The sequence below is a fragment of the Dama dama genome, chromosome 20 (genome assembly GCF_033118175.1).
Source record: "Dama dama isolate Ldn47 chromosome 20, ASM3311817v1, whole genome shotgun sequence".
Classification (NCBI taxonomy): Eukaryota; Metazoa; Chordata; class Mammalia; order Artiodactyla; family Cervidae; genus Dama; species Dama dama.
This window is the reverse complement of record NC_083700.1, coordinates 92,688,860-92,715,327: the sequence shown is the minus strand read 5'-3', so window position 1 is coordinate 92,715,327 and position 26,468 is coordinate 92,688,860. Positions and strand designations below refer to the sequence as shown.

The window sequence follows — 26,468 nt, the reverse complement described above, 5'->3', positions numbered from 1 at the left end:
AATGCATATAGCACATTTTGTTTATCCATTCATCTGTTACTGGACATTTGGATTGCTTCCACCTTTAAGCTTTTGTGAATAATGCTGCAATGGACATTCATGTACAAGTTCTGAGTCCCTGTTTTTAATGCCTAGAAATGGATTGCTGAGTAAAGTGATAATTCTGTTTAACTTTTTGAGGAGCTGCCAAACCATTTTCCATGTACCATTTTACATTCTCACCAGCAATGTACAAGGTTCTGATTTCTCTACACCCTTGTTGACAAGTGTTATTTTCCATTCTTTCGGGTTACAGATATCCTAGTGGATGTGAGATGGTATCTCATGGTGGTTTTTATTTGCATTTCTCTAATGACTAATGATGTTGAGCAATTTTTCCTGTGTTCATTGGCCATTTGTATATTTTCTTTGGAGAAATGTCTATTTAAGGCCTTTGTCCATTTTGAATTGTGCTGTTTGGCTTTTCATTGTTGAGTTGTGAGAATTCTTTATGTTCTGGATATTAAACCCTTACCATATATGATTTGTAAGTATTTTCTTCCATTCCATACGTTGTCTTTTCACTCTCTTGATAGTATTCTTTGATGCACAAACGTTTTCAATTTTTATGAAGTTGAAACTTACCTATTTCCTTGTTTTCTGTGCTTTTCATGTCAGATTCAAGAAACCATTACCAAATTCAAAGTCATAGTGATTTCCCTCTATGTTTTATTCTAGGGGTTTTATAGTTTTAACTCTTAAATTTAGCTCTTCGATCCATTTGGAGTTAAGTTTTGTATATGGTATTAGGTAAGGGTTCAACTTCATTCTTTTGCATCTGGGTATCCAGTTTTCCGGCACCATTTGTTGAACAGACTCCTCCTTCCCAATGAATGGTTGTGGGCCCTTGTTGAAAAACATTTGACCATACATATGAGGAATACTGGGCTCTCTTTTCTGTTCTGTTGGTTCATATTATTATGCTAGTGCTATACTGTTTTGAAACTGTAAGTCTGCAGGAGTTTTAAAATTAAGAAGTGTGACTCCTCCAACTCTGGTGTTCTTTTTCAAGACTGTCTCAGTGATTTGGGGCTCCCTGAAATTTTGCATGAATTTTAGAATAGATTTTTCTATTCCTGAAAAAATCACCTTTGGGATTTTGATAAGGACTGCACTGCATTCGCAGACCACTTCGAAGTGTTATCTAAAAATCATTTACTCTTCCAATTTCATGAACAGGAGAGGTATTTACATTTATTTAGGTCTTCTAAATTTCTTTCAGCAATATTTTTAGTTTTCAGAGTACAAGGCCTAGGCCTCTTTGGTTACATTTATTTCCAAGTATTTTATTATTCCTAATGTTATTGTAAATAGAACTGCTTTCTAAATTTCCTTTTCAGATTCTTTGCTGCTAATTTATAGAACTGCAACTGATGTTTAATTTTATGTCTGGCAACTTTGTCAAATCTGTTTATTAGTTCTAATAGTACATGATGTGTGTGTGTGTGTGTGTGTGTGTGTGTGTGTGTAATCTTCAGGGTTTTCTACACAGAAGATCATGTCATCTGTGAACAGAGATAATTTTGATTCCTTTCAATTTGAATGCCTCCTATCTGTTTTTCTTGCCTAACTGCCCTGTATAGAACTACTACTACTACTGAAAAGCAGTGGTGAAAGTAGGGATCTTTGTCTTGTTCCTGATCTTAGGGGAAAAGCTTTTCAATGTTTCACAACTGAGTATAAATGTCAGCTGTGGGTTTCTCAAATATGGCCTATATAATGTTGAGGAAGTTCCCTTGTATAAGTATTTTTGTTTTTATCATGAAAGACTGCTGGACTTTCTTAAATACTTTTTCTTCATCAATTGAGTCTCATCAATACCATATTTACAGATTATGGCATATAATAGTATGAATGCACAATATTTGAGGGCATATTTCCAGTTCATTTTTTATCTTAATTTGTGCAGCTCATAATTCACTGGCAAAGAAACTGACTTTAATTCTTTTAAATACTGAGTTTATGATACTGGCCCATGTGTAAACCATCAACATTAGGAAAATTTCTAAGATCATAATTTTTAGATAATAAAAATAAGCCATAATATTTAATTAAAACTAGTAATAGTTTATTGTCAGTTAAAAGGTAATTGATATTGTTTGCAATATTTCACCAAAGTTATTTATATCCAGTTTGATGACTCCTGGGGCAGCTGTAGTGTAGCTTTCATATCCCATTTCTTTTCTTTATTTCTAATAACTTAGAAAGTTCCAATTAGACATTATATTAAGAATAGAATATAACTGTTGCTGTTCAGTCACCAAAGTCATGTCAGACTCTTTGCAACCCTATGGACTGTAGCACACCAGGCCTTCCTGGCATTTTAGAATCTAATGCTTATTGACTTTTTCAGTTATATCTAAATATCTGGATCAAATAAAGACTCAAATTATAAAGATATTTCTCAAACAGGGCTACTTCCCCTCCATCCCATAACAAGTGTCAAGTGGGATCTTAGTTCCCTGACCATAGATTGAACCTGTACACCCTTCAGTGGAAATGTGGAGCCTTAACCACTGGACTGCCAGGAAAATCCTCATACATGGCTACTTCAAGTTAGGTCAGACTTGAGTCAATCAGTTTATCACATGTAAAAGATAAAGAGTTGACTGTTTACCCTTGGGAAACAGTGATAAGTAGATTCCTACTTCATTCTTTGGTTGCTCTTGCCCTAAAAAGTATTTCTTCATGTCCTGCTGAAGCTTTTATTAGGTATTTGAAATATCCTCTACTATACATAATCAATTTCACTAAAGAATGAAGAAAATTATCAAATTTTTGGAAAGAATCAAACTCTTGGTAATTAAAGCCATGTGCACCACAGCTCATTTTTTTCTGAAGAAATCTTGAAACTTTATTTTCAAAATTAAAAATTATATTTTTAGCTCTGAAAAATAGCTTTAGGCTGCTTAAGAATATACTGCTGATTTCTGAAATCTCAACAAGACCCTTACATTTTTACCTGTATTATTAGTGTCATGAAAAGTTTTTATGACATGCCTCATTACAAAAACCTATGCTCATACCTTTCCCTTAGAGCTGAGGATTGTGTACTTTATTGTGCAGTAGAATCAGCTACTGGGCTTATTAAAACTGATTACTGGGTCCCACCCTCTTAATTCTGATTCAGTAGGTCTGGGGCTGGGGCTTGAGAAACTACATTTCTAGTAAGCTCCCAGGTCACACTCTGAGATCATTGACTCAGTAACCTGTATATTTGTTTGAGAAGGAACGTCTTAGACTCTTTTTCCATTATTTACACAGTCTACCAGAAAGATATCTACTTAAAGCTGCCTAAAATATTAACAATTTTCATTATTTTCTTCAATACCATAACAAGATTTGAGGAGAATATTATTAATTATTAGCTAATCATTTCAGTAAAGCAGTGTTTAAACTGACATGCAGTTGCAATCCTTTCATTCCAATAGTCATAATCTTTCTTGCTGTACTTAGTTTTTTTTTAAATAGCTTGAGATATCATTCATTCATATCATACAATTCACACATTTAAAGTATCCAAGTGAATATTTTTTGATATATTCATAGATACATGCAACCATATTTATTAAGATATAAATCATATATAACATATACTTCATACATTTAAAGTGTACAAGTCATAGATGTGTGCACCAACAACATAATCAAATTTAGAACATTTTCATCACATCAAAAAAGAACCACATACCCTTTGGTTATCATTCTCCTATCTTCTAAAATCACTCATTCCCCACACCTAACCATAATAAGCAAGCACATTCTAATTTCTGTCTATACAAAGTTTCCTATTCTGGACTTTTAAATGAGTGGAGCCATATAATATGGGGTCTTGTATAATGAATTCATTTAGCATAATGCTTTCAAAATTTATCTGATATTACAGCATGTATCAGAATTTCATTCCTTTTGGACTTCACTGGTGGTCCAGTGGTTCAGACTCTGCATTTCCACTGCAGGAGGCAAAGGTTCAACCCCTGCTAGGAGAGCTAAGACGTCACATGTCTTGGGGCATGGCCAAAAAAAAAGAATTTCCCTCCTTTTTGTGGTTGAACTACATTTTATTGTCTGTATATACCACATACTGCTAACTCATTCATCCCTTGATGAATATTTGGGTCGTTTTCATGTTCGGGCTATTATGAGTAATGTTGCTATAAACATTCATGTACAAATTTTTATATGGACATATCTTTTCACTTCACTTAGGTATACAGCTAGGTATATAACTATGTTTAATCACTTGTGGAATTGTAGACTGTTTTCCAAAGCAGCTTCACTATGTTATATTCCTACTAGCAGTCTATGAGGGTTCAAATTTCTCCATATCCTGACCAACACTTGTTATCTAACTTTTTGATTCTAGCCACTGTAGTTGGTGTGAAGTGGTATCTCATTGTTTTGAATTGCATTTACTTGATGACCAATGATGTGGAACATCTTTTCACGTGCTTATTGGTCATCTGCTTTTTTTCCTTGGAGAAATTTCCCACAATTTTTAATGGGTGCAATTTGTCTTTTTTTATTTTTGAGTTGTTGGTGGTCTTTTATATATTCTAGAGACAAGTCCCTTATCAAATATATGATTTGCAAAGATTTTCGCTCAATCCGAGGGTTGCCTTTTCACTTTCTGGATGGTGTTCTTTGAAGTAATGTTATTTGGTTATCAATAATGATTCTACCTTATCTTTTGAACTCTAACTTAGAGCTTACAAAATAATTATTGACTAAGTTAAAACATCTCTGGTAATATACATGTCTCACTAATGAACTGAATGAAAAGTGATGACTATTTCTATCTCGTGTGTGTGTGTGTATATGTATATAGTTATATATATATATAACAATATACCAAGAATCAATTCTTACTTTGCACTCAATAGTGGTTTATCTAACTGCAAACCAAGATAGTGACAGCCATATATAGAGTCATATTCTTGGACTGCTGAAAAAGTGTGTTTGCTATGACCAGTGCATTCTCTTGGCAAAACTCTGTTAGCCTTTGCCCTGTTTCATTTTGTACTCCAAGGCCAAACTTGCCTGTTACTCCAGGTATCTCTCGACTTCCTACTTTTGTATTCCAATCCCCTATGATGAAAAGGACATCTTTTTTTTTTTTTTTTTGGTTGTTAGTTCTAGAAGGTCTTGTAGCTCTTCATAGAGCCAGTCAACTTCAGCTTCTTTGGCATCAGTGATTGGAGCACAGACTTAGATTACTGTGACGTTGAATGGTTTGCCTTGGAAACAAACTGAGATCACCCATTCATCTTTGAGGCTGCATCCAAAATGCACTGCATTTTGGACTTTTCTGTTGACTAAGAGGGCTACTCCATGTCTTCTAAGGGATTCTTGCCCACAGTAGTAGATATAATGGTCATCTGAGTTAAATTTGCCCATTCCTGCCCATATTACTTCACTAGTTCTACTATGTTGATGTTCAATCTTGCTATCTCCTGCTTGACCATGTCTAATTTACACTGATTCATGGATCTAACATTCCAAGTTTCTATATAATGTTGTTCTCTACAGCACTGAACTTTACTTTCACCACTGGACACATCCACAACTGAGCACTGTTCCCACTTTGGCCCAGCCACTTCATTCTTTCTGGGGAGCTCATGGGGAGCTCATCTTCCAGTGTCATATCTCTGTGCCTTTTCATACTGTTCATGGAGTTCTCCAGGAAAGAATATGGAGTGGGTTGCAATTTCCATTTCCAATGGACCACTTTTTATCAGAACTCTTCATTATGACCTATCCATCTTGGGTAGCCCTGCATATCACAGCTCATAGATTCACTGAGTTACACAAGCCTCTTTGCCACAACAAGGTTGTGATCCATGAAAAGAAAATCAGATTGATTGTGTTCTTTGTAGCCGAAGATAGAGAAGCTCTATAACAGAACAGGTGCTGACAAGCTCAGATCATGAGCTCCTTATTGCAAAATTCAGGCTTAAACTGAAGAAAATAGGGAAAACCACTAGGCCATTCAGGTATGGCCTTATTCAAATCCTTTATACAATGGAGGTGACAAATAGATTCAAGGGATTAGATCTGATCGACAGAGTGCCTGAAGAATTATGGACAGAGGTTCATAACACTGTACAGGAGGTAGTGGCCAAAACCATCCCAAAGAAAAAGAAAGGCAAGGAGGCAAAGTGGTTGTCTGAGGAGGCTTCACAAATAGTTGAAGATAGAAAAGAAGCTAAAGGCAAGAGAGAAAGGGAAAGATATACCCAACTGAATGCAGAGTTCCAGAGAATAGCAAGAAGAAACAAGAAGGTCTTCTTAGGTGAATAATGCAAAGAAATTGAGGGAAAAACAGAATGGGAAAGACTAGACATGTCTTAAAAAAAAAGACTGGAGATATCAAAGGAATATTTCATGCAAGGATGGGCATGATAAAGGACAGAAATGGTAAGGACCTAACAGAAGCAGAAGAGATTAAGAAGAGGTGGCAAGAATACACTGAAAACTATACAAGAAAGGTCTTAATGACCTGTATAACCATGATAATGTGATCACTCATCTAGAGTCAGACATTCTGGAGTGTGAAGTCAATTGGGCCTTAGGAAGCATTACTACGAACAAAGCTAGTGGAGGTGATGGAATTCCAGTTGAGCTATTTTAAATTCTAAAAGATGATGCCATTAAAGTGCTATACTCAGTATGTCAACAAATTTGGAAAACTCAGCAGTGCCCACAGGATTGGAAAAGGTCAGTTTTCATCACAATCCCAACAAAGGGCAATGCCAAAGAATGTTTAAACTACTGAACAATCATGGTCATTTCACATACTAGCAGGTTATGCTCAAAATCTTTTAAGTGAGGCTTCAACAATATGTGAACTAAGAAATTCCAGATGTACAAGCTGGGATTCAAAGTGGCTGAGGTCAAACTGCCAACATTCAGTGGATCATGCAGAAAGCAAGGGAGTTCCCCATAACCATCTACTTCTGCTTCATTGACTACGCTAAAGCCCATGCCTGTGTGGATCACAAAAAACTGTGGAAAATTCTTAAAGAGATGGGAGTACCAGACCACCTTACCTGTTTCCTAAGAAACCTGTATGAGGGTCAAGAAGCTACAGTTAGAACCAAACATGGAACAACTGACTGGCTCAAAATTGGGAAAGGTTGTGTATTGTCATCAAATTTATTTAACTTATTTGCAGATAACATCATGCAAAATGCCAGGCTGGATGAATCACAAGCTGGAATCAAGACTGCTAGGAGAAACATTAACAATCTCAGATATGTGGATGATACCACTCTAAAGCCAGAAAGTGAAGAGGAACTAAAGAACCTCTTGATCAGTGTCAAAGAGAAGAGTGAAAAATCTGGCTTGAAACTGAACATTCAAAAAAAAAAAAAAAAACTATGATCATGGCATCTGTTACCATTACTTCATGGCAAAGATAGGGGGGAAAGTGGAAGCAGTGACAGATTTTATTTTCTTTGGCTCCCAAATCACTACAGATGGTGACTCCAGACATGAATTTAAAAGATGCTTGCTCCTTGGAAGAAAAGCTTTGACAAACCTATACAGAGTATTAAAAAACAGAGACATCACTTTGCTGACAAGGTCCATACAGTTAAAGCTATGGTTTTTCCAGCAGTCATGTACAAATGTGAGAGCTGGACCATAAAGAAGGCTGCGCACTGAAGGACTGATGCTTTCTAACTGTGGTGCTGGAGAAGACTACTGAGAGTCCCTTGGACTGCAAGGAGATCAAGGCAGTCAATCCGAAAGGAAATCAACCCTGAATATTCATTGGAAGGACTGATGTTGAAGCTGAAGCTCCAATACTTCAGCTGTCTGATGTGAAGAGCCAACTCATTGGAAAAGACCCTGATGCTGGGAAAGACTGAGGGCAAGAGGAGAAGGGGGCAGCAGCAGATGAGATGGTTAGATAGCATCATCAACCCAACAGACATCAATTTGAGCAAACTCTGGGAGATAGTGGAGGACAGATGAGTCTGGCATGCTGCAGTCCATGGGTCGAAAAGAGTCGGGCACAACTTAGGGACTGAAAAACAACAAAGCAAGACAGTGAGCACAGTGTGGTCACCGCTCTTCTACAGATCATCCTATTGCCATTGCATGCCATCCAACAGTGCCATTTGATAAAGCTACTTCCTTCAGAACTCATTCTGCTTTATTGTTTGGGCTTTTCTTTTTCTTACTGTTAATTTTGTAGTAGCTGGATTTACAAGTTTCTTGGCAACAGTAGAATTTGAATCCATTTTTACCTCAAAGACTGCCATTTGTAAGCAATTTCTTCTCTGTGGTTTGGTTACTTTTCTAAGGTAAGCAATATGATTTTTAAAAAATGTGTTAATGGTAAGTATTACTTTTTCTTTTGTCCTGAAAAAAATCTATTGCTTTAACAGAGTGGCAGGTCACTGGACTTTACTTAAAAATGAAACAAAAACTTTGAAGGCTTTGTGCTTTTATTAAAAATTTTATAGCAGAGAAGCAGTGGCATCAGGGTAAACAGATTGTTTCCTACACAATCTATAGTCATACATTTACTTTTCAGTCAAAAGTTTCTTTTATCGAGGCCAGTATGAAATCAATATCAAGAGTCAGTTCCCTTGCATTTTCTATGCTAGCATTAGAGTTCTCTCAATTATGTTTACACTAATGTTGAACTAGTTTCAACTGTCCATACTGATTTAAAGCATTTTTAAATAGTTATTTTTATTTTATTTTTTTATTTTTGGCTAAATTGGGCCTTTGTTATGGCACATGGGATATTTGGTGTGGCATGCAAGATCTTTCATTGCAGCATATGTGCTTCTCTCTACCTGTGGTGTGTGGACTCCAGAGTCTGTGGGCTTCGCAGTTGCAGCATGTGGGAACTTAATTCCCTGACCAGGGATCAAACCTGTGTTCTCTGCTTTGGAAGGCAGATTCTTCACCAACGGACCACCAGGGAAGTCTCCTGATTTACAGTATTCATTTATACTATTTTCATCATTATCTTTATGCTTCAATGAACCACAGGTAAGCCATGAAAAGTTCTGGTGAACTAAGAATATAACTAATTTAAGCAAGAAAATATGAACATAAATTTAACAGTCACACGTGAATGACACGAAAGTCCAGAAGCTGCAATCACACTGCTGCAGTCAAATGAGTATTTGTCAAGACTAAACAACCAATGCACTCCTTGTAATACACGAGGAATTTAATAAATTGTAAAAGATATGATGAATGAAACAGGATTTGGAAGGATACTGCCATTTTCTTACATTTCAAAATATGAAATAAACGTGAACAAAACTGACTACGTTGCGTGTTCAAACTAGCTGCTTGTAATCCTTGACAGATAGCTGAGTACACCAGTAATCTGGGAAACACAGTGAAAAACACTGCCTTAGAGATTAGAACTATATACCTGGCCTGTAGAACAAACTTGAAGAATGACTACTATTATTACCTTACTTTTTGTCTCTTCTACCTGCCTCTTAGCTTGCACTGGCAGTATGTAAGAGCCCTTCTGTGTGCTCCACGTCAAGCTGCCTACATAGCATGCCTAGCTCACCCCGGATAGGTGCTCCTGGGGCTTCATCTACCTGACAGCTTCACAGATTTATTGGAAATGCTGGTAAGTCCAAGGACCCTGTCTGTCTTGCTACAGCTGTGTTACTGGTACCCTACATCTGATGCATAGAAAAAGAATATGAAATGAATATACAAGCAACATGACACAAAATAGCATCTGGTGTGACTGGGGACTTAACTATGTAGAAAAGTCACTGGATGAAGAACCCTTTTAAAGTATGTATCCCAAAAAAGGAGCACCTAAATATTCGGTTGGCCAACCCAATACATAAAACAAATATTAACAGACTTAAAGGAAGAAATAGATAGTAATATAATAATACACTACTTTATTTGTAGATCTTTTTGTTAATGGTATTAATTTGGTTTTCTAAGTGTTTACTGAGCATCTATGAAAGATACAGCTCCTCACTAGAGCAAAGTACCTCTCTGTCCCCAGGACCGAGCCCAGTGCTGTACCTTTCATAGATGCTCAGTAAACACTTAGAAAATCAAATTAATACCATTAACAAAAATATCTACAAATAAAGCTATGATGAGGTAGTTCTGTCAAAACAGAGGCTCATGTACTTTATACTTCCTGGTTAGAGACAGAACAATTAATGATATAAAGGTTAGTTCATTCTGAGCCACTGAAGAATGAGTCATTAATATATAGTTTGTGCTTGGTTCTATTTAATAAAAGCTTTATAATATAGGCATTTCTGGTTGTACTAATACAATGGAATCATTGAAGTGATGAACGTACGTGAACCAAAGTTAAGTTTAAAGAAACTGAGGCCTAGGAAGTCATCCTTCAAACCTGCTCACAAATTCCATTTTAACTGTATGCTTAAGTCTTATTTGAAACTTTTAAAGAAGTAAAGCCAAATTCACAATTATAAGAGACAGTGTTTCTTATCACTTACTCAGCAGATACCAAATCATGATCTGTGCATAGTTCAAGAGAAGATTTTAAACTTAGAAATTAGAAAAGCTTTTCTTAGGAATTCTATTTATGACCTGAAAGATAACTTTCATGAAGACACCCTAAAAACAAGGAGAAACCCTTATCTCTTGCAGTTAAATTTCAATAAAAAATTTCAATTATATGGAGTCTTAGACATTTCCTGTAACCTTCATTTTAAATTTTGTGCTCAGTATTAAAGGAATTAATTCCTTACCAACAAATTATGAGGAACACAAATTAAGATGAAAGAATGAACTGGGAATATGCATGCAAATATTATACATTCATATTATTATACAGCATAATCTGTAAATCTAGTACTAATGAGACTCAAGATTTAAATGGCTGAAGAAGGCATTTAGTGCATTATTGTCAATCAATGCCTCTATTCCAGGATAAATGTACTCTTGAATGGCAACACACCAATTATTACAAATTCCTAACTAAGTACAGTACTTCATAATTTCAAAATGTCAGTGTCAATTTATAAAGTAACAAAATCTTTCTATATATCCAATTACCTTTCCCTCAGAGTAAAGGAAACACTATTAGGAAAAATTACAAACAAAATTTTTACAGCAACAAAAGGAACCTATTGAGTATTAAAATTCTAGTTATAGCACTCTGAACTTTCATATTTGTTAATGTGGATACATCAGGTTTTATACCACTGTAATTAAGTATTATTTTTTCAAGTCACATTATTTTATATAAGTTCTTTCAATTATTTATTTAGTCATTTAACAAACATTTTTTAAGTACCTACTAGTAACTGAACTGAACTGAACACTGTGAGAAGTTTGTTATTGTTTAGTTGCTAAGTCGTGTCCAACTCTTTTGTGACCCCCATGGACTGGAGCCCACCAGACTCCTCTTGTGGGATTTCTCACAGAGGAAATGGGAATTTCCCAGGCAAGAATACTGGAATGGGTTGCCATTTCCTTCTCCAGGGGATGTTCCAGGCTCAGGGATCAAACCCATGTCTCCTGTACCGGCAGGCAGGTTCTTTTATCACTGAGCCACCAGGGAAGCCCAAACTGTTACAAGACAGAGTTACAATATGAATATGATATAACCCTTGCTTTTAAACTCAGTCTAACAGAAGACAGAGACAAATAAAGTTAAACACAATATTAAAGGTTATACTGAAATTGTTTACATGTTTCCCATTTGTAATAGCCAAAGGGTATTGTATTGAAAACACTCATTATACCTGGAAACTTTACATTACTGCTCAAAAATCAAACTCTCCTTTATTTGTTCTATGTAACTCTTCTTTAAAAATTAAAAACAAAGAAAAATTAAAGAATAATTTGATATATGAATTTAGCATCTCAAATTAATATGATAAAATTTGTTTCATATTTTACCTTTAGATTGCTTTTCAAATCCAGAAATTTCTTGACTGATAAAGCACTAATAATTACTTGAGATTAACACAGATCCTACTAGCTGTGCGACCTTGGGTAAATTCACCTTTTTGATTCTCAGTTTTCTCATCTGAAAAGTAGAGATGACAGTACCAATCTGTGTTGGATTATGTTCCATTTGCCCATCCAGTTCCTGATGGCTCAGATACTAAAGAATCTGCCTATAGTGCAGGAGACTCAGGTTCAATCTTTGGGTTGGAAAGATCCCCTGGAGAAAGGAATGGCAACCCACTCCAGTATTCTTGCCTGGAGAATTCCATGGACAGAGGAGCCTGACGGACTACAGATCATGGGGTTGCAAAAAGTTGGACAAGACTGAGCGACTAACACTTTCACTTTTCTTTCACCCATGCTCTACCTGAACTTCCCTGATAGCTCAGCTGGTAAAGACTCTCCCTGTAGTGCAGGACCCAGTCAATTCCTGGGTCAGGAAGATCCACTGGAGAAGGGATAGGCTACCCACTCCAGTATTCTTGGGCTTCCCTTGTGGTTCAGCTGGTAGAAAAAATCCAAATGCAATGTGGGAGACCTGGGTTTGATCCCTCAGTTGGGAAGAGCCCCTGGAGAAGGGAAAGGCTACCCACTCCAGTATTCTGGCCTAGAGAATTACCTGGACTGTATAGTTCAAGCGGTCACAAAGAGTCAGACGTGACTGAGTGACTTTCACTTTCACTTCTCACTTTAATGCTCTACCTAGTTGTTTGCCCGGGGAGGTTCTCTTGCCTGCCTTTCAGTTGCTAGTTGGGTTAGGTCAATAGAAGGTACTAGCAGGAGATCATAAGTATAAAAGGGAAGGGAAGCTATTCCTTAGTCTCCTCCTTACCAGCTCAAAAGGGCTGACCCTGAAAGAAGCAATCGTCTCCACATACTACCCTTCCCTAGGCCTTCAGGCCTAAGGGTGGTAATGGCTCCCTTTAGCCCGAGAGCATACTATCCATTGATGACTCCTATAAACTCTGCCCATATCTTTATAAATAGTCGCCTTATTAAACTCTTCTCAATAATCTAGTTTGAAAGCATCACCTGTTCCAGCTAGAACTCTGAATTATATACAACCTCATGGGATTGTTTTAAGAATCACATGAGATGATAAATGAAAGGTGCTTTGAATAGTGCCAAGTATTAATACATTATAAATATTCAGTAAGTGTTGACTACTATTGTATTATCAATATTGCTGTTATTATTATTCTATTTTATTTGAGGTTCCATGCCCATGTCATCTATGCCATCTAAATGTTTGAGAGACACAGAAATTCAGAATTCTGGTGATCTTTTTACTAATTTTCACAGTGATTCAAAAATATGTTCAAATGTAAAATGTGTTTATTGGTAATCAATCTCAAAAAGAGTAACAGGGCCTTAAAAGGGAGTGAAATACCCATACACTAGTACTGGACTATATAGCTTCTCCTGTAAGCATGCTTCAGAGTTTGTTTCCTGTAAATTGCAAATTTAGCAAAGTATAACTTCATAAAGTTAAACAAACTGTTGGGTCTTTGGGTCATGAAAAGAATGGAATGAAAGGTAAATTCAGTGGCATAAAAATCCTTGGTTCATGTAGAAATACATCTTCATCAATGCCTTGTTTATCAATCAGGACATAGGCAAACATCACTATATGACAAATTATCTCATCAAAATCCTATTAAAGGTCCACTTAACCTTTCACCTTACCTCATCCTTTATATCTTCCTGTTGTTGGGCTGTGAAGATCTCCATTGCAGCCATGAGTCTCATCATTAACTCATCCACTGTTGTGTTACCTAGCAACACACCGAGATTGCCAAACTTTACATGAAGGTTAGAAAATGGGAAGCTGCTCTAGAATTTATCAGTATGGAATAACTACAGTCTAAAAAATTACAGACTAGGATGTCAATAAACGAAAAAGGAAAGGGCAACCCACTCCAGTATTCTTGCCTGGAGAATCCTATGGACAGAGGAACCTGGTGGGCTGCTGTCCATGGGGTCGCACAGAGTCGGACATGACTGAAGCGACTTAGCATGCGTGCATGCCAATAAAGACTTTTATGCTTGCATTGGAAAGTTTATTTTCAATAACAAAGTAATGCAGTACACTGGCAGTTGAAATTTCAGAATACTTAGATTTGCGAGAACAGTCTCTTTATAAAGATTTCTTGGCACTATTTAGAACATCCAAGTCACAAGGAAAAAAGTATCTTTCAAATTAAGAAAACATATCTACTTAACAACACTGGCAACAACTACCATTTGTTTGTAAGCCAGTGATTAGGTTAAATGATTAGGTTTATATATATATAATCTCATTTAATCTGTATAACAATTCTATGAAGGCTCATTATGATTTTGATAGTAAAGGGAAGGAAAATGAGGCTTACAGAGCTCAAGTAACCTGACTAAACAAGGTCAAGTTGGTTAAGTTATAGGACCAGGATTTGAAACCATATGAGTCTGACTCAAAAGCCTGTCTTCTTTGCCACTTTAGCACACTGTTTACTTAGAATTATCTCCTATTACTAAAATTTCTTTAGTGAAACAAATGGTAATTCAGTTTCTGGGGAAAAAAAAAGATTTTTTTCCCCTAAATGTTATTTTTCCCTTTTAAGCTGCTTTCAAATAACTATGCTATATAATCTTTATGGACAGGATATTTAAAATGTTTGATCTTCTTGAATGCTATTTTATTCTCTTTCCAAGTCCATAACAAACATATAGCACATATATGCCATTTTTTGCATTCATTGAGTCTTGCTATTTGCTTTGGATGCATCTACAAGAGAGAAAATCACGAAGATCCGTAAAGATATAGCAATTTTTCTCTTCTTTCAAACCAACAGGCAAAAGAGACCTTGTTTCTCCGAGGCCTCAGAAGGTGACTTCTAGTCCCACTAATGGAATGGCCACCAATGAGACAACACATAACAAGCATTCTTGCTTGTATTATTCCAGAGTACCATCTGCCTAACACGATCCTTCAATGGTCCTTTCCCAGTTTTCCTTGTGATTACTGGCAACATGGGGTTAGGGGGCAGTTTTGGTCTCTAGTCAGAGAAATAATCTAATCTGGCCACATCGAGCACTACTCTCTCCATAAATCAGCTAAAGAACAAATATTATCTTGGTGTGATATAACATTACCAAGAAGTAGAATTGGTTTTAGAGTCAGAGTTCTAATCCTAGTTCTACTTCTTACATGATCTAGTACCTAGAAACTGCCTAGCACATGACAAGGGCTTAATAAATACTCACTTAGTAAACAAGTGAATAAGAAAAGAGGGCGTGACTGTAGCTCTGAAACAATCAATTTTCTTATCTGCAAAATGAACATAAGAACCCTCTGTAGGGTTCTTAGAAGGATTAGAGATAATATAAAGTACCTGGTACCAAGGACACACAGTATCACTGTGTGTGATAGATACAATAAACAGTAAAAGTTTAATAAGAGTAACTTCAATGTAGATTTCCATACTGGGAAAATCTTTGGGTTTCCATTTCTTATTTGTAAACTATAGTGACTAAGAGAGCATGGGGCATGAATACTTTGTAATGGTACTAGAACCATCATTGGGGAAATATTATAATTTTACTGTTGTTGTTCAGTCGCTCAGTCATGCCCGACTCTATGCGACCCCATGGACTGCAGCATGTCAGGCTTTCCTGTCCTTCACCATCTCTCGGAGCTTGCTCAAACTCATCCATTGAGTCAATGATGTCATCCAACTATCTTGTCCTCTGTTGTCCCCTGAATAGGTGACTATATCATGGCCATTAATTTTAGGCTTAAAACCACTGCCTATCAACTATGCTTCGACCCTAATTTACGGATTCATTGCCAAACTACTTGAACGTACTTTGTATCTAAGTCCTTAATGATTCAAGATGCAGAAAAGTATCAGTTAATGCATTTCAGGGACAATTTATTTGTTATAGTTTATTGCAAAAGAATTTCTTTATATACTTAAAAGCTATTGAGATCCCTGAAGAAATTTTGTTTACATGGATATGGTTACCAACATCCACTGTGTTGGAAATTAAAACTGAAATATCTAAAACATAGTTATCCATCCATTTAAAAGTAACAATAATAAACTCATAATTTGCTAATATAAACATGTTTTATGAAAAATGACTATATGTTCCAAAAGGAAAGATTTACTGAGAAGAATGTCATTGTTTTAACATTTTTGCAAATTTCTCTAATGTTAAACTTAATAGAACACAGTTGGATTCTCATATCTATATCTACATTAAACTAGCTATGTGTCATCTTGGTTAAAATTTATGAAGCAATTGTGGCCTCACACAGATACATAGTTGGAAAAGAGGGGAGTGTTTTAACAGGTAATTATAGATTTTTTTATTTAATATTCCCAAACTGACAAGTAGGATATTTTTTAAGATTAGGTATGTGAGGAACTGGAAACTGTATCAGTGAACTTACTGTACTGTGTTATATTAAAATCCATTGGTTTATTTTGCCCTTTGAATAGGTCTGTTACCCATGCATGAGTTTATAACATTATGCACTGGTCATCTGGAAAATATTGGTTCACTGAGTCATCCATTTCTTTTGAATGCTGACACAGATAATTTTATGATTAAAAAAAAAAAAAATCACATTTATTAGTACCACCACTGATGTCACCAGGAAAGTATTTAAGCTGTCAGTCTTAAATGGTGGAGGACATTCTAACTTTTTGCTTAAAAAACCAAATTTCTATCATTGGCAACAAATGTTGTTAGTTCTAAAGCCTGAAGTAACAGGCTGTCGCTTTGTTCATTTTAGAGAAATGTCTGCCCAACTATGTCACATAAACTATAAAAAGGTTTAATATTTAATAAAATAATTTTTAAAAAATGTACATACATGGAGGTGGAAAATATGACCACTAGTACAGTTCTGGGTCATGGCCCTGATTTGTGCTAAGGTGCCAGCAGTTTCAAATGGCACTAGTTTTGTGCCATCAGTGCAAATGTCAACACAGTAAAACACACACACACACACACACACACACAAAAGTATACTACTATTATGGAAACATTTTTGACCTTGTAGATGCCCTCAAAGGGTCTAGGGGACCTTCAGGGTCCAGGGACCATGCTTTGAGAACCACTAGCTATTGTAACATTGCCCTTGACAGGAAAACTGAAATGAAACATTATCTATTTAATCTATGTAATTTGTCCCTCCAGCAGGTCTTCTTTAACACTGTTTACGGAAGTGAATGTTCTAGTTATAGAGAAAACATAAAATACTGGAGGTTTTGTTTTATTTGAGTTAGAATGGCACTAGAAGTTATACCCCTTTCTTATTGCATTATCTACTATCGAACTTTTAGCTTAAATAGGGGTAGAAATTAAATATTTCAGACAAAAGCTTTAGCTTGGAGCACTTGAAACATCGTTTTCCCTGTGGCATAGAAAAAAGAAACTGTTTTCAATTTAAGCTTTGCCGCGAATAAGGAAATTTTTTATGCTAATCTTTAGGGTATGTTAGTAACATATATGTTAGTGACACTCATTTTTTTGGTAAAGAATGTGCGCTGTGATTAAATTGACAGGCATTCTATAGCTTCACACCTCTAGGTTGCATTCTAGACATAGATTCACACAAATAAGGAAAAATAACTGCTACTGTGAACTATTCAATTCACAATACCCAGTCACAAGTTTTTCCAGATAACTAAATATAAGGATTTCCTTCAACCAATCAAAATTATAGCAAGAAATATACATACGTATACACAGACACACACACACACAAATGACATCATCTTTGATGACTGATTATGACTTAATTTCTATTTTAGAAAACTTAGCAATTTTGAATATTTAACATGATTAACCTATATCCCAAGGGCTGTGCAGTTTTATTAAGGTGTTTTGATTGGATTTTCATGTGGTATATTTCATATTTCATAGCACCTATACTTTTTGAAGATATTCTTCTTCAGGATGTTCTATATTTCAAAATGCAAAGATATTCACCAATACAGAGAATAATTTTCAGCTATAATGGTAAATATTATAAGGCTATTTATTACATAAATAAGGAGACACTCTACTCCTCTTATGAATGTACTTTACCTTGTATCACATTTAACACTTCATTAGATGATCGCTTTCCCATAATAATCAGAAAAAGTGGAAACTGATCTGTTTTTTGAGTCCGAATGGTTTGTGCAACAACACTGCCAAAGTGTCTATTGCACATTGTCAGAAATCTAAAATGAGACAAAATCCAAAGTTAGCTTCATTTCAGAATTTAAGAAATTTACTACTACCCAAAGAAAAAATTCAGTCTTATTATAATTGTAATATTATAACTGAAAAAATTCAGTTATATTAAATTAGACAGTCTGCCTGATAGCAATACATAAAATCTTACTATATTGTTTTCAACTACATCATAAATGGAATAGAAATGATTATCAGAAATCAATATCAGAAATTATTATCAGAAAACAGAAAATCAGGTGGCACAACCTAAGTGCTGAGTAGGACTGACAGCATAGGATTCTTAGTTTTAAACATGACAAGCTGTATTACCCTAAACTATCAGAAAAACAAACAAAAAGAATTTTATGAGGAAAGAATTTCTTCAAGAGGACAAATACTGGGTGGTAAAAGTTAAATTGACCAGCTGCATCCTAGTCTAAACAGGATTCAGCAACATTTTTGCAGGTCCTTAGAATAAAGAATTGTACTTTAGAATTGCTGTTTTCTCCAGTAGTAGCAGGTCTTCTAGTTTCATACTTAGTATGGGATAAAAATAATAATTCTAAGCTTTTGACCAAAAAAAGCTCAGATATATTAGCATACTGAAGTCTAGCATTAGTATTCTTAACACGATCTGGAATAAATGAAAAAACTGATAAAGCTTTTCTCTTCTATTAGAGGACTGTTTGAAATTAGCATTTCTTTCAAGAGAAAAGGGTAGCTTATGATATGTTTTCAGATCTGATGGTAAAAAGTAAATGTCATAATAATAATGAATTATGAAAGACCAAATGCAAATATAGAATGCTTTAATAAGATCCAATTTAATAAAGTCTGTAAAAATAATGGACTTTTAATAACACAGGTCACAAAAGGCAAAACAGTGGAAATTCTGGGGACTAGCCACTGGTACTGGCTTATTAATTCTTAATTATGTTCATGAAAGGCAACTTAAATCATGTGTTTTCTCATGCCTTATGATAATATTTTAGGTAACAACTCCTCTGAAATGTATGTTCTAGCTGATGAGCAAAGTCCTGTCGTCACATGCATTAGAGAGTAAATCCATTTGAAAAGACAAACGGCATTAAAATGTCATGTGCTCAGATTCATTTGATATCCAAATTCAAAACAGAATCAAACCACTTAATTTTTAAAGCCAATATATTTCTTGTGTATAGAAATTTATCCCAGAAATTTAGGCTGAATCCTCCACAAAAACCTGTGCTGTGACTACACACAGGGCCACGAGAACTGTTGGTAAGAGTGTCAAGACAAGTTAGCACCACTGCAATAAGTTCATTGGGAGTTAGGTTCATACACACGTTTAGAGCAGCAATAACCAGATCTCATGGCAATCTGAAATGACAAGGCCTTAATAATCCCATTGTTGACCATGAAATATCAGTGCTCCCATGAAAATTCAGATCTTCACGTTCCACACCTATTATGGGATAAAAGGTGCTGATGCAGCCTAGGCCTCTAACCAAAATTCACACCCATGCAGCTTTAATTCATCAGTGAAGATGTGCAGATCAGGAGACTAGAAAGTTAGGTCTCATTTTTCTTCCTGCTTACTACTAAAATATTTCAAAGTCAATCTTGACCCTCATCTGATCACTGGCAACCTCTGAAATTAAAGATGTCAAAAAACAGTTGGAATGTTGTTTCCTACAAAAGGGAGAAAATAAGTCCTTGTTGCTTTCACACTAATGGGTTAAGTGGATATCACAGAGTAGATGCCCATCACAGCATTAGCCTCATGAGTGATATTAAATACTAGCTAAAGAGGAGACCTGGCAAAAAGTGAAGGAAGGAAAGAAGCCAGGAAGGAAGGAAGAAAAGGGAGCCAGGCAGGCAGGCAGGTTGGCTTAGTAGTTTTAGGAATTCGATTTCAAGACAATTTTGCCTGGAAATTGTGTATGTCCCAAATCCTCTTTTTGTGAAAATGGAGATGGGAAAATAATTATGAAAATATAGGTATTTAATTGGGTTTAAATTTACAACATAAATTTCAAAACTATATAAAATATTCAAGGGAGGCACAGACTTCAAGGTCACATTAACCATTAAACCATTCAATTACTATAAAAAAACAATCAGTTTTCTACCAGGTATTAGCAAATCATTCCAATCATTTCTCAGCAGGTGAGAAATATTAAGGGATCACATAGTTGAGGCTTTCTAGTGGCCTTAACTAACAATTTGTTGAAATCAGAGAAACTTTGTTAAAACTTTAATTAATCTGATTAATCTTCCTAAGATCTGAATTATGCAGATCTTAATTAAGAATTCAGATCTTGGCTCCTAAGATCTTCCTAAGATTTGAAATTTTCAAATTGCAATCATCAAGAGCCCATAGCGCCAATGGACAGCCTCCAATTAAAAAATTCCTACTTGCCAGTTCCTTCCTTTACAATTTACAAGAACTTCACAATGCAAATATCAAATCTTTCTCATGGGTGGGAGGCCCTGCTTCTTAAAATCATTCACAACACAAAGTTACCATTCACATCACACTACGGGTAGCAGAAATCTAGTTCAAAACCTTACAGCAAAATCAGACATGGGAAAAACAAGTGGTTTTAAGAGAATAAATGCAGTTCTCTCATAATTGTGGTATTTTCTTCCTTTGAAAACACAAAGTGTGTCAGTACATCTAGAGGCAGCAGCAAACTTGTCTAACTAGGGATAGTGCTCATCAGAGTCAGGTGTCATGAAGAGATAAATGATTTCCACAGCAACTGAATTGTTGCAATCTCAAACACCAAAGGGGGAAGCAATGGTAACCATTCTGTGGCAAGAAGAAATGACTTTGTTTTTTGATTGTAAAATATTTTAATAAATCAAACAACCTATGTATCATAGACTGACTTGAGGAATGGGAATAACAAACTGCAAAATCAACCCCCCAAAGCCAAAGGCTAAAGTAGCAAATTTGAAAAGACAAAGAATGCTCTTATTAAGGGGGTAAAATGAGGGAAAGAGGGAAAGAAGAAGGGCAGGTTGAGAAAATGAATGAAGTAAAATGGTTAATAACAAGTCAGAATTAATAAAGCAACTCACTGTTCCCTGGGGCATGGGTGGGTAGGTAGTGGTGGAAGTGGTGGGGATAGGAAGTGAAGCCTCAAACTCTGGCCTTGGTAAAGAAAGTGAAAATGTTCGTTGCTCAGTTGTGTCCGACTCTTTGTGACCCCACAGACTAGCCCACCAGGCTCCTCTATCCAGGCAAGAATAATGGAGTGGGTTGCCATTTCCTTCTCCAGGGGATCTTCCCCACCTAGGGATTGAACCCAGATCTCCTGAATTGCAGGCAGATTCTTTACCATCTGAGCCACCGGGGAGGCCCAAGATAATATAATTAGAAGCTTATATTCACCAATCTTGCTATTAGAACTCTAAATTGGAAAGATAAGAGGAAGTGGTTTTAATCTAAAGTTTGAGGAGAAAAATAAACAGAACATCTGATGGCTAGCATATATTAATCATTAGTAAAATTTTCAGTCGCTGAAGCAGAGATCTTTTCTATCCTGTTAATGGAAACCAGGATTACTAATAAATCAGATATGAGAAAAAGTAATCTCATTTTAATTCAAAACATGATATAGTTTAGTTTCTTTCAATCAAACCCATAATTACATATGTTATCAACTTTAAACTATTTCAGCAAAAAATATATACTAAAAGAAACACAACAATTTAGGGAGAGGGTGATGAAATTCTACATCTGCTGTCTACCTACTGTATATCAGGTAATGTAAAGAGGCATATTTGCTAAAACACTGCTAAATACTCTGTGTGAGGCTTCCTGATTATAACATTTCAATGTGACATCCATAAGTTTAAAGAAGCCTTGTATATAAAGTGAAAATAACACATCTTTAAAATACTTAACACTCTTATAAGACACAGAAAGCACTCAGAACTGTGCTTAGAACATGGTAGACCCTTAAAATTGGGAGCTATTTGATCATTATTAAATTAATAATTATATGCAAAATTTTTATCATTTTTTCCATGATTAAAAAGATAACTTATACCTATGGGCCAACACTAAAAGATTTTTTTGTGTATTAAGACACAGCATCAAAGAATTGTTGACAAAACAAATACAACCACTGGTATTACTCTCAGAGAACAAAAGGGCAGGTATTGATATTTGGGAAATAAGGAAGTACAATTATAAATGCTGCAGTTGTGTAGTACTCTAAAACTTTACACACTTAAAAGGGAATATGAAATCAAACAATCTGGAGTAAGAAATGGCAACCCACTCCAACATTCTTGCCTGGAAAATTTTATGGACAGAGGAGCCTGGCGGGCTACAGTCCATGGAGTCGCAAAGAGTCATACTTGACTGACAGCGTTCACGTATGCTTGTGTGCATGCACCTGTGCGTGTGCGTGCGCACACACACACACACACACACACACAATGTTAACTACTTTGAAACCAAGAAGCATCACAATTTCTGGCTGCTTACCCTTGAACTATTAAACACATTAAATGTCTTTCTGATAATGTGGGAACCATTTTTCCAAAACAAAAGATTATCAAGTAGAAGAAATTCACATTCAACAGTAATATAGGACTTTTCCAGTATGGGCTGCTGAGTGGTTTTTTGTTTCTTTGTTTGTTTTTTATATTATATCTCTTGAAATCACTTTAAGGAGGCTCTTCTTTTTAAAGCAAGCCAAACTTGGCTTTTGCTATAGTAGTAAGCCTCATGAGTTATACATATTCATTCATGTGTTCCGGGTTTGTTAAAAAACACGTATACAGCTCAGTAGAAAAACCAGAACACAAAATACACAGAAAGGACCTTAGAGATCATCTGTCTAGCCAACACAGAATTCTCCCTTCTTTTTTGCCCTTAATAGGGAAGTTAAAGCCAAGGGCCTACAACATGTAAAGTGAGACCTAGCAATGTTGCTAGCATTGTCAAGCATACGAAAAACAGCCAAAGACTACTGTCTCCTACCACAACATCATTTCTCCAAGTCTGCATGCCCATCCATTGTGCAGCTCATTTCAGGAGATAAAACTTCAGCACCACTGGCATATGAACCTTTGTCCTTTAAAGGTGGCTTTGAGGTTTTGAAATAGTTCTAAGTCTTTGGGTCAAAATAAGTTAGGTAAACAAGCTGGGAGACACTGACTATAAAGGCAGTGCTTTTCAAGCTTTAAAGGCCTAAGAACCACCTATGAAGTTTATTCAAAAGGAAAATTCTCAGTCCCATCGCTGAGAGATTCTGATTCAACAGATCTGTGTAAGGACCAGGAAATTGTCTTTTTAATAAGCTCCCAACTGTCTCCCTCCAAGGTGTTTCTGATTCAAGTGTTTAGTGGGACACACTTTAAGAAACACTGCTTTTAGGAGGCAGGACTTCTTTCTTTGAGAGCCTTTAAGCTTTCTCTGAAGGCAGCTTTTAAAGAAGTGTCCCCTAAATGTTTTGGGCAATGGCATATTCACTGGACCCAGTTTCTAGGTCTAGTCTCCTGAGGTGATGACATTGAAGATAATTCCCACTTGTTTCATCTGTATACTGCTGTTACTGCTAAATCACTTCAATCGTGTCTGACTCTGTGCGACCCCATCCCTGGGATTCTCCAGACAAGAACACTGGAGTGGGTTGCCATTTCCTTCTCCAATGCATAAAAGTGAAAAGTGAAAGTGAAGTCACTCAGCCATGTCCGACTCTTCGCGACCCCATGGACTGCAGCCTACCAGGCTCCTCCGTCCATGGGATTATCCAGGCAAGAATACTGGAGTGGGGTGCCATTGCCTTCTCTGTCATCTGTATAGGTGAGGTGTAATATGATGTGAGACAAAACTAAAGTCTGTGAGCTCCAGGTGATGGAGGAAAAACAAGGCAGGGAAGAGGTGTTGCAATATTACATAGAGAAGTCAACTTAAAAGTTGATGGTTGATCAAAGATTCAAAAGAGGTAAAGGATGAAGTAGAACACATATCTCTGGGAAGAGAATTCCAGGCAGAGAGGACAGCAAACACAAAGACCTTAAAGCTGGAAAGCATCTAGCATATTTGAAAGGTGAGTACAGTTGAAGCAGAGTGAAGCATAAAAGAGAAAATTGATAATTTTGAGTTTTCACATGGTTAGAAGAAAACCATAGCTAGGCCAAAAAATAAATCATGAACTGGAAAAAATTTCTGAATTTGAAACCACAGAAAAAGGGGTATATTTCCCTAATGTATAAAGAACTCTTAATAACTGGGAAAAGATCAACAAAGAATATCTGTCTGCTTCCAGAAACAGAAACAGTAATGGCTCATAAACATGTGAAAAGATACTCAAAATAATTCCTAATGACTTCAGTTCAGTTCAGTCGCTCAGTCGTGTCTAACTCTTTGTGACACCATGAACCACAGCACACCAGGCCTCCCTGTCTATCACCAACTCCCAGAGTTTACCCAAACTCATGTCCATTGAGTCAGTGGTGCCATCTAACCATCTCATCCTCTGTCGTCCCCTTCTCCTCTTGCCTTCACTCTTTCCCAACATCAGAGTCTTTTCAAATAAGTTAGCTCTTCCCATCAGGTGGCCAAAATATTGGAGTTTCAGCTTCAACATCAGTCCTTCCAATGAACACCCAGGACTGATTTCCTTTAGGATGGACTGGGTGGATCTCCTTGCACTCCAAGGGACTCTCAAGAGTCTTCTCCAGCACCACAGTTCAAAAGCATCAGTTCTTCTGCGCTCAGCTTTCTTTATAGTCCAACTCTCACATCCATACATGACTACTGGAAAAACCATAGCCTTGACTAGATGGGTCTTTGTTGACAAAGTAATGTCTCTGCTTTTTAATATGCTGTCTAGGTTGGTCAAAACTTTCCTTCCAAGGAGTAAGCGTCTTTTAATTTCACGGCTGCAGTCACCATCTGCAGTGATTTTGGAGCCCAAAAAAATAAAGCCCGACACTGTTTCCACTGTCTCCCCATCTATTTGCCATGAAGTGATGGGACTGGATGCCATGATGAGTTAGCTCCTAATTAAGAAACCATTTTTATCTGTCAGATTAGTAAAGACAAAATAAAATTTGGTAATACCTTGCACTGGCCAGGTTATAGGGAAATAGGTACTATTGCTCTCTGTTCGTAGGAGTGAAATTGGTACCCACTCTCTTGTGGGAAATTTGTCGGTGTCTATTAAAATTAAATACACTAACTCTTAACCCAGTACTCCTAAAACTGGGAATTTATTCTACAGATATATTTTCCAGATGGAAATATATGTGCATAATTATTTACTGTAAGCTTGTAATAGAAAAATATTGGACATGACCCAAATGACAACCAATAGGATCTGGTTAAATAAATTATAATATATTATGGTATTTAAAGGAATATTATGTAGCCATAAAATAGAAAGGATTCTTTATGAGCCAATAAGAAGTATCTTTTAAGTACAACGTTAGTGGGAAAAGGAAGGTGTTAAATACTGTTTACCATTTGTGTACAATGGGAAAATAATGATATATTTTATACATAAAATAATCTCTGGATGGATAAATAAGAAGCTTAAGATACTACTCATGAAAAGGGTAACTTAGAAACAAGGATAAGGAGGAGACTTTTCATTATATACCCTTCTATGACTTTGAGTTTTGATTAATATGAAGGTATTATTACCCAGTCAATAAAGAATCTGAACCTAAGACAGTAACTCTCTTACAAAAACAAAGAAAAATTGCACACAATCCCTAAATTTACCACAATGTTAATCACATTTGTCTATTTCTTATCAGTCTTTTGCACAAGTACATCTTTTTCTTCCTGTGGTAATCAGTATTTAGTTGGATACAGTCCTCTCGCCACCTGCACAATAGTAATGAACCAGCAAGTTAGATGGCTGAATAACATTCCATTGAGTAGACGTAACATCGCCATATTCATAACTATTCACCTACAACTAGATTTTTCTTTTTAGTTTTTTTTTTTATCAGTATAAATAATACTGGGATAAATTCTTAAAGTATTTTTAAGGGAAAAGTCTGTCTGTGAAGTGGAATTACAGGGTAAAAAAGTATAGAATCATTTAATGACTGGTGATACATACTGTCAAATTGTTTTCTAAAAGAATAGTATAATGTCTCTCTGTACAAATGCAAATACTGTACAAATGCAAATACTGAATGCGTGCGTGTTAAAGAACATAGACAAACTAAAGGTGAATTTAAGAAAACATAAGATGAAACTTTGTGAAAATTTAATCTGAAAAGCATCTTTCACTTGTCTGTGGTTTAAGACTAACCAG

The 26,468-nt window shown here is 36.0% G+C and overlaps 1 protein-coding gene across 3 annotated transcripts in view; it reads right to left on the bottom strand.

The window, feature by feature from the left end:
- Positions 1–26,468, bottom strand: part of FAF1 (Fas associated factor 1) — a 494,313-nt gene that overhangs the window by 91,840 nt on the left and 376,005 nt on the right. For all 3 annotated transcript variants that reach the window (XM_061121934.1, XM_061121932.1, XM_061121933.1), the window contains exons 14-15: positions 18,061–18,197; positions 13,666–13,754 (exon numbers count right to left, since the gene is read on the bottom strand). In XM_061121934.1, coding sequence (XP_060977917.1) covers positions 13,666–13,754; positions 18,061–18,197 — 226 coding nt within the window. The remainder of the gene's footprint in view (positions 1–13,665; positions 13,755–18,060; positions 18,198–26,468) is intronic.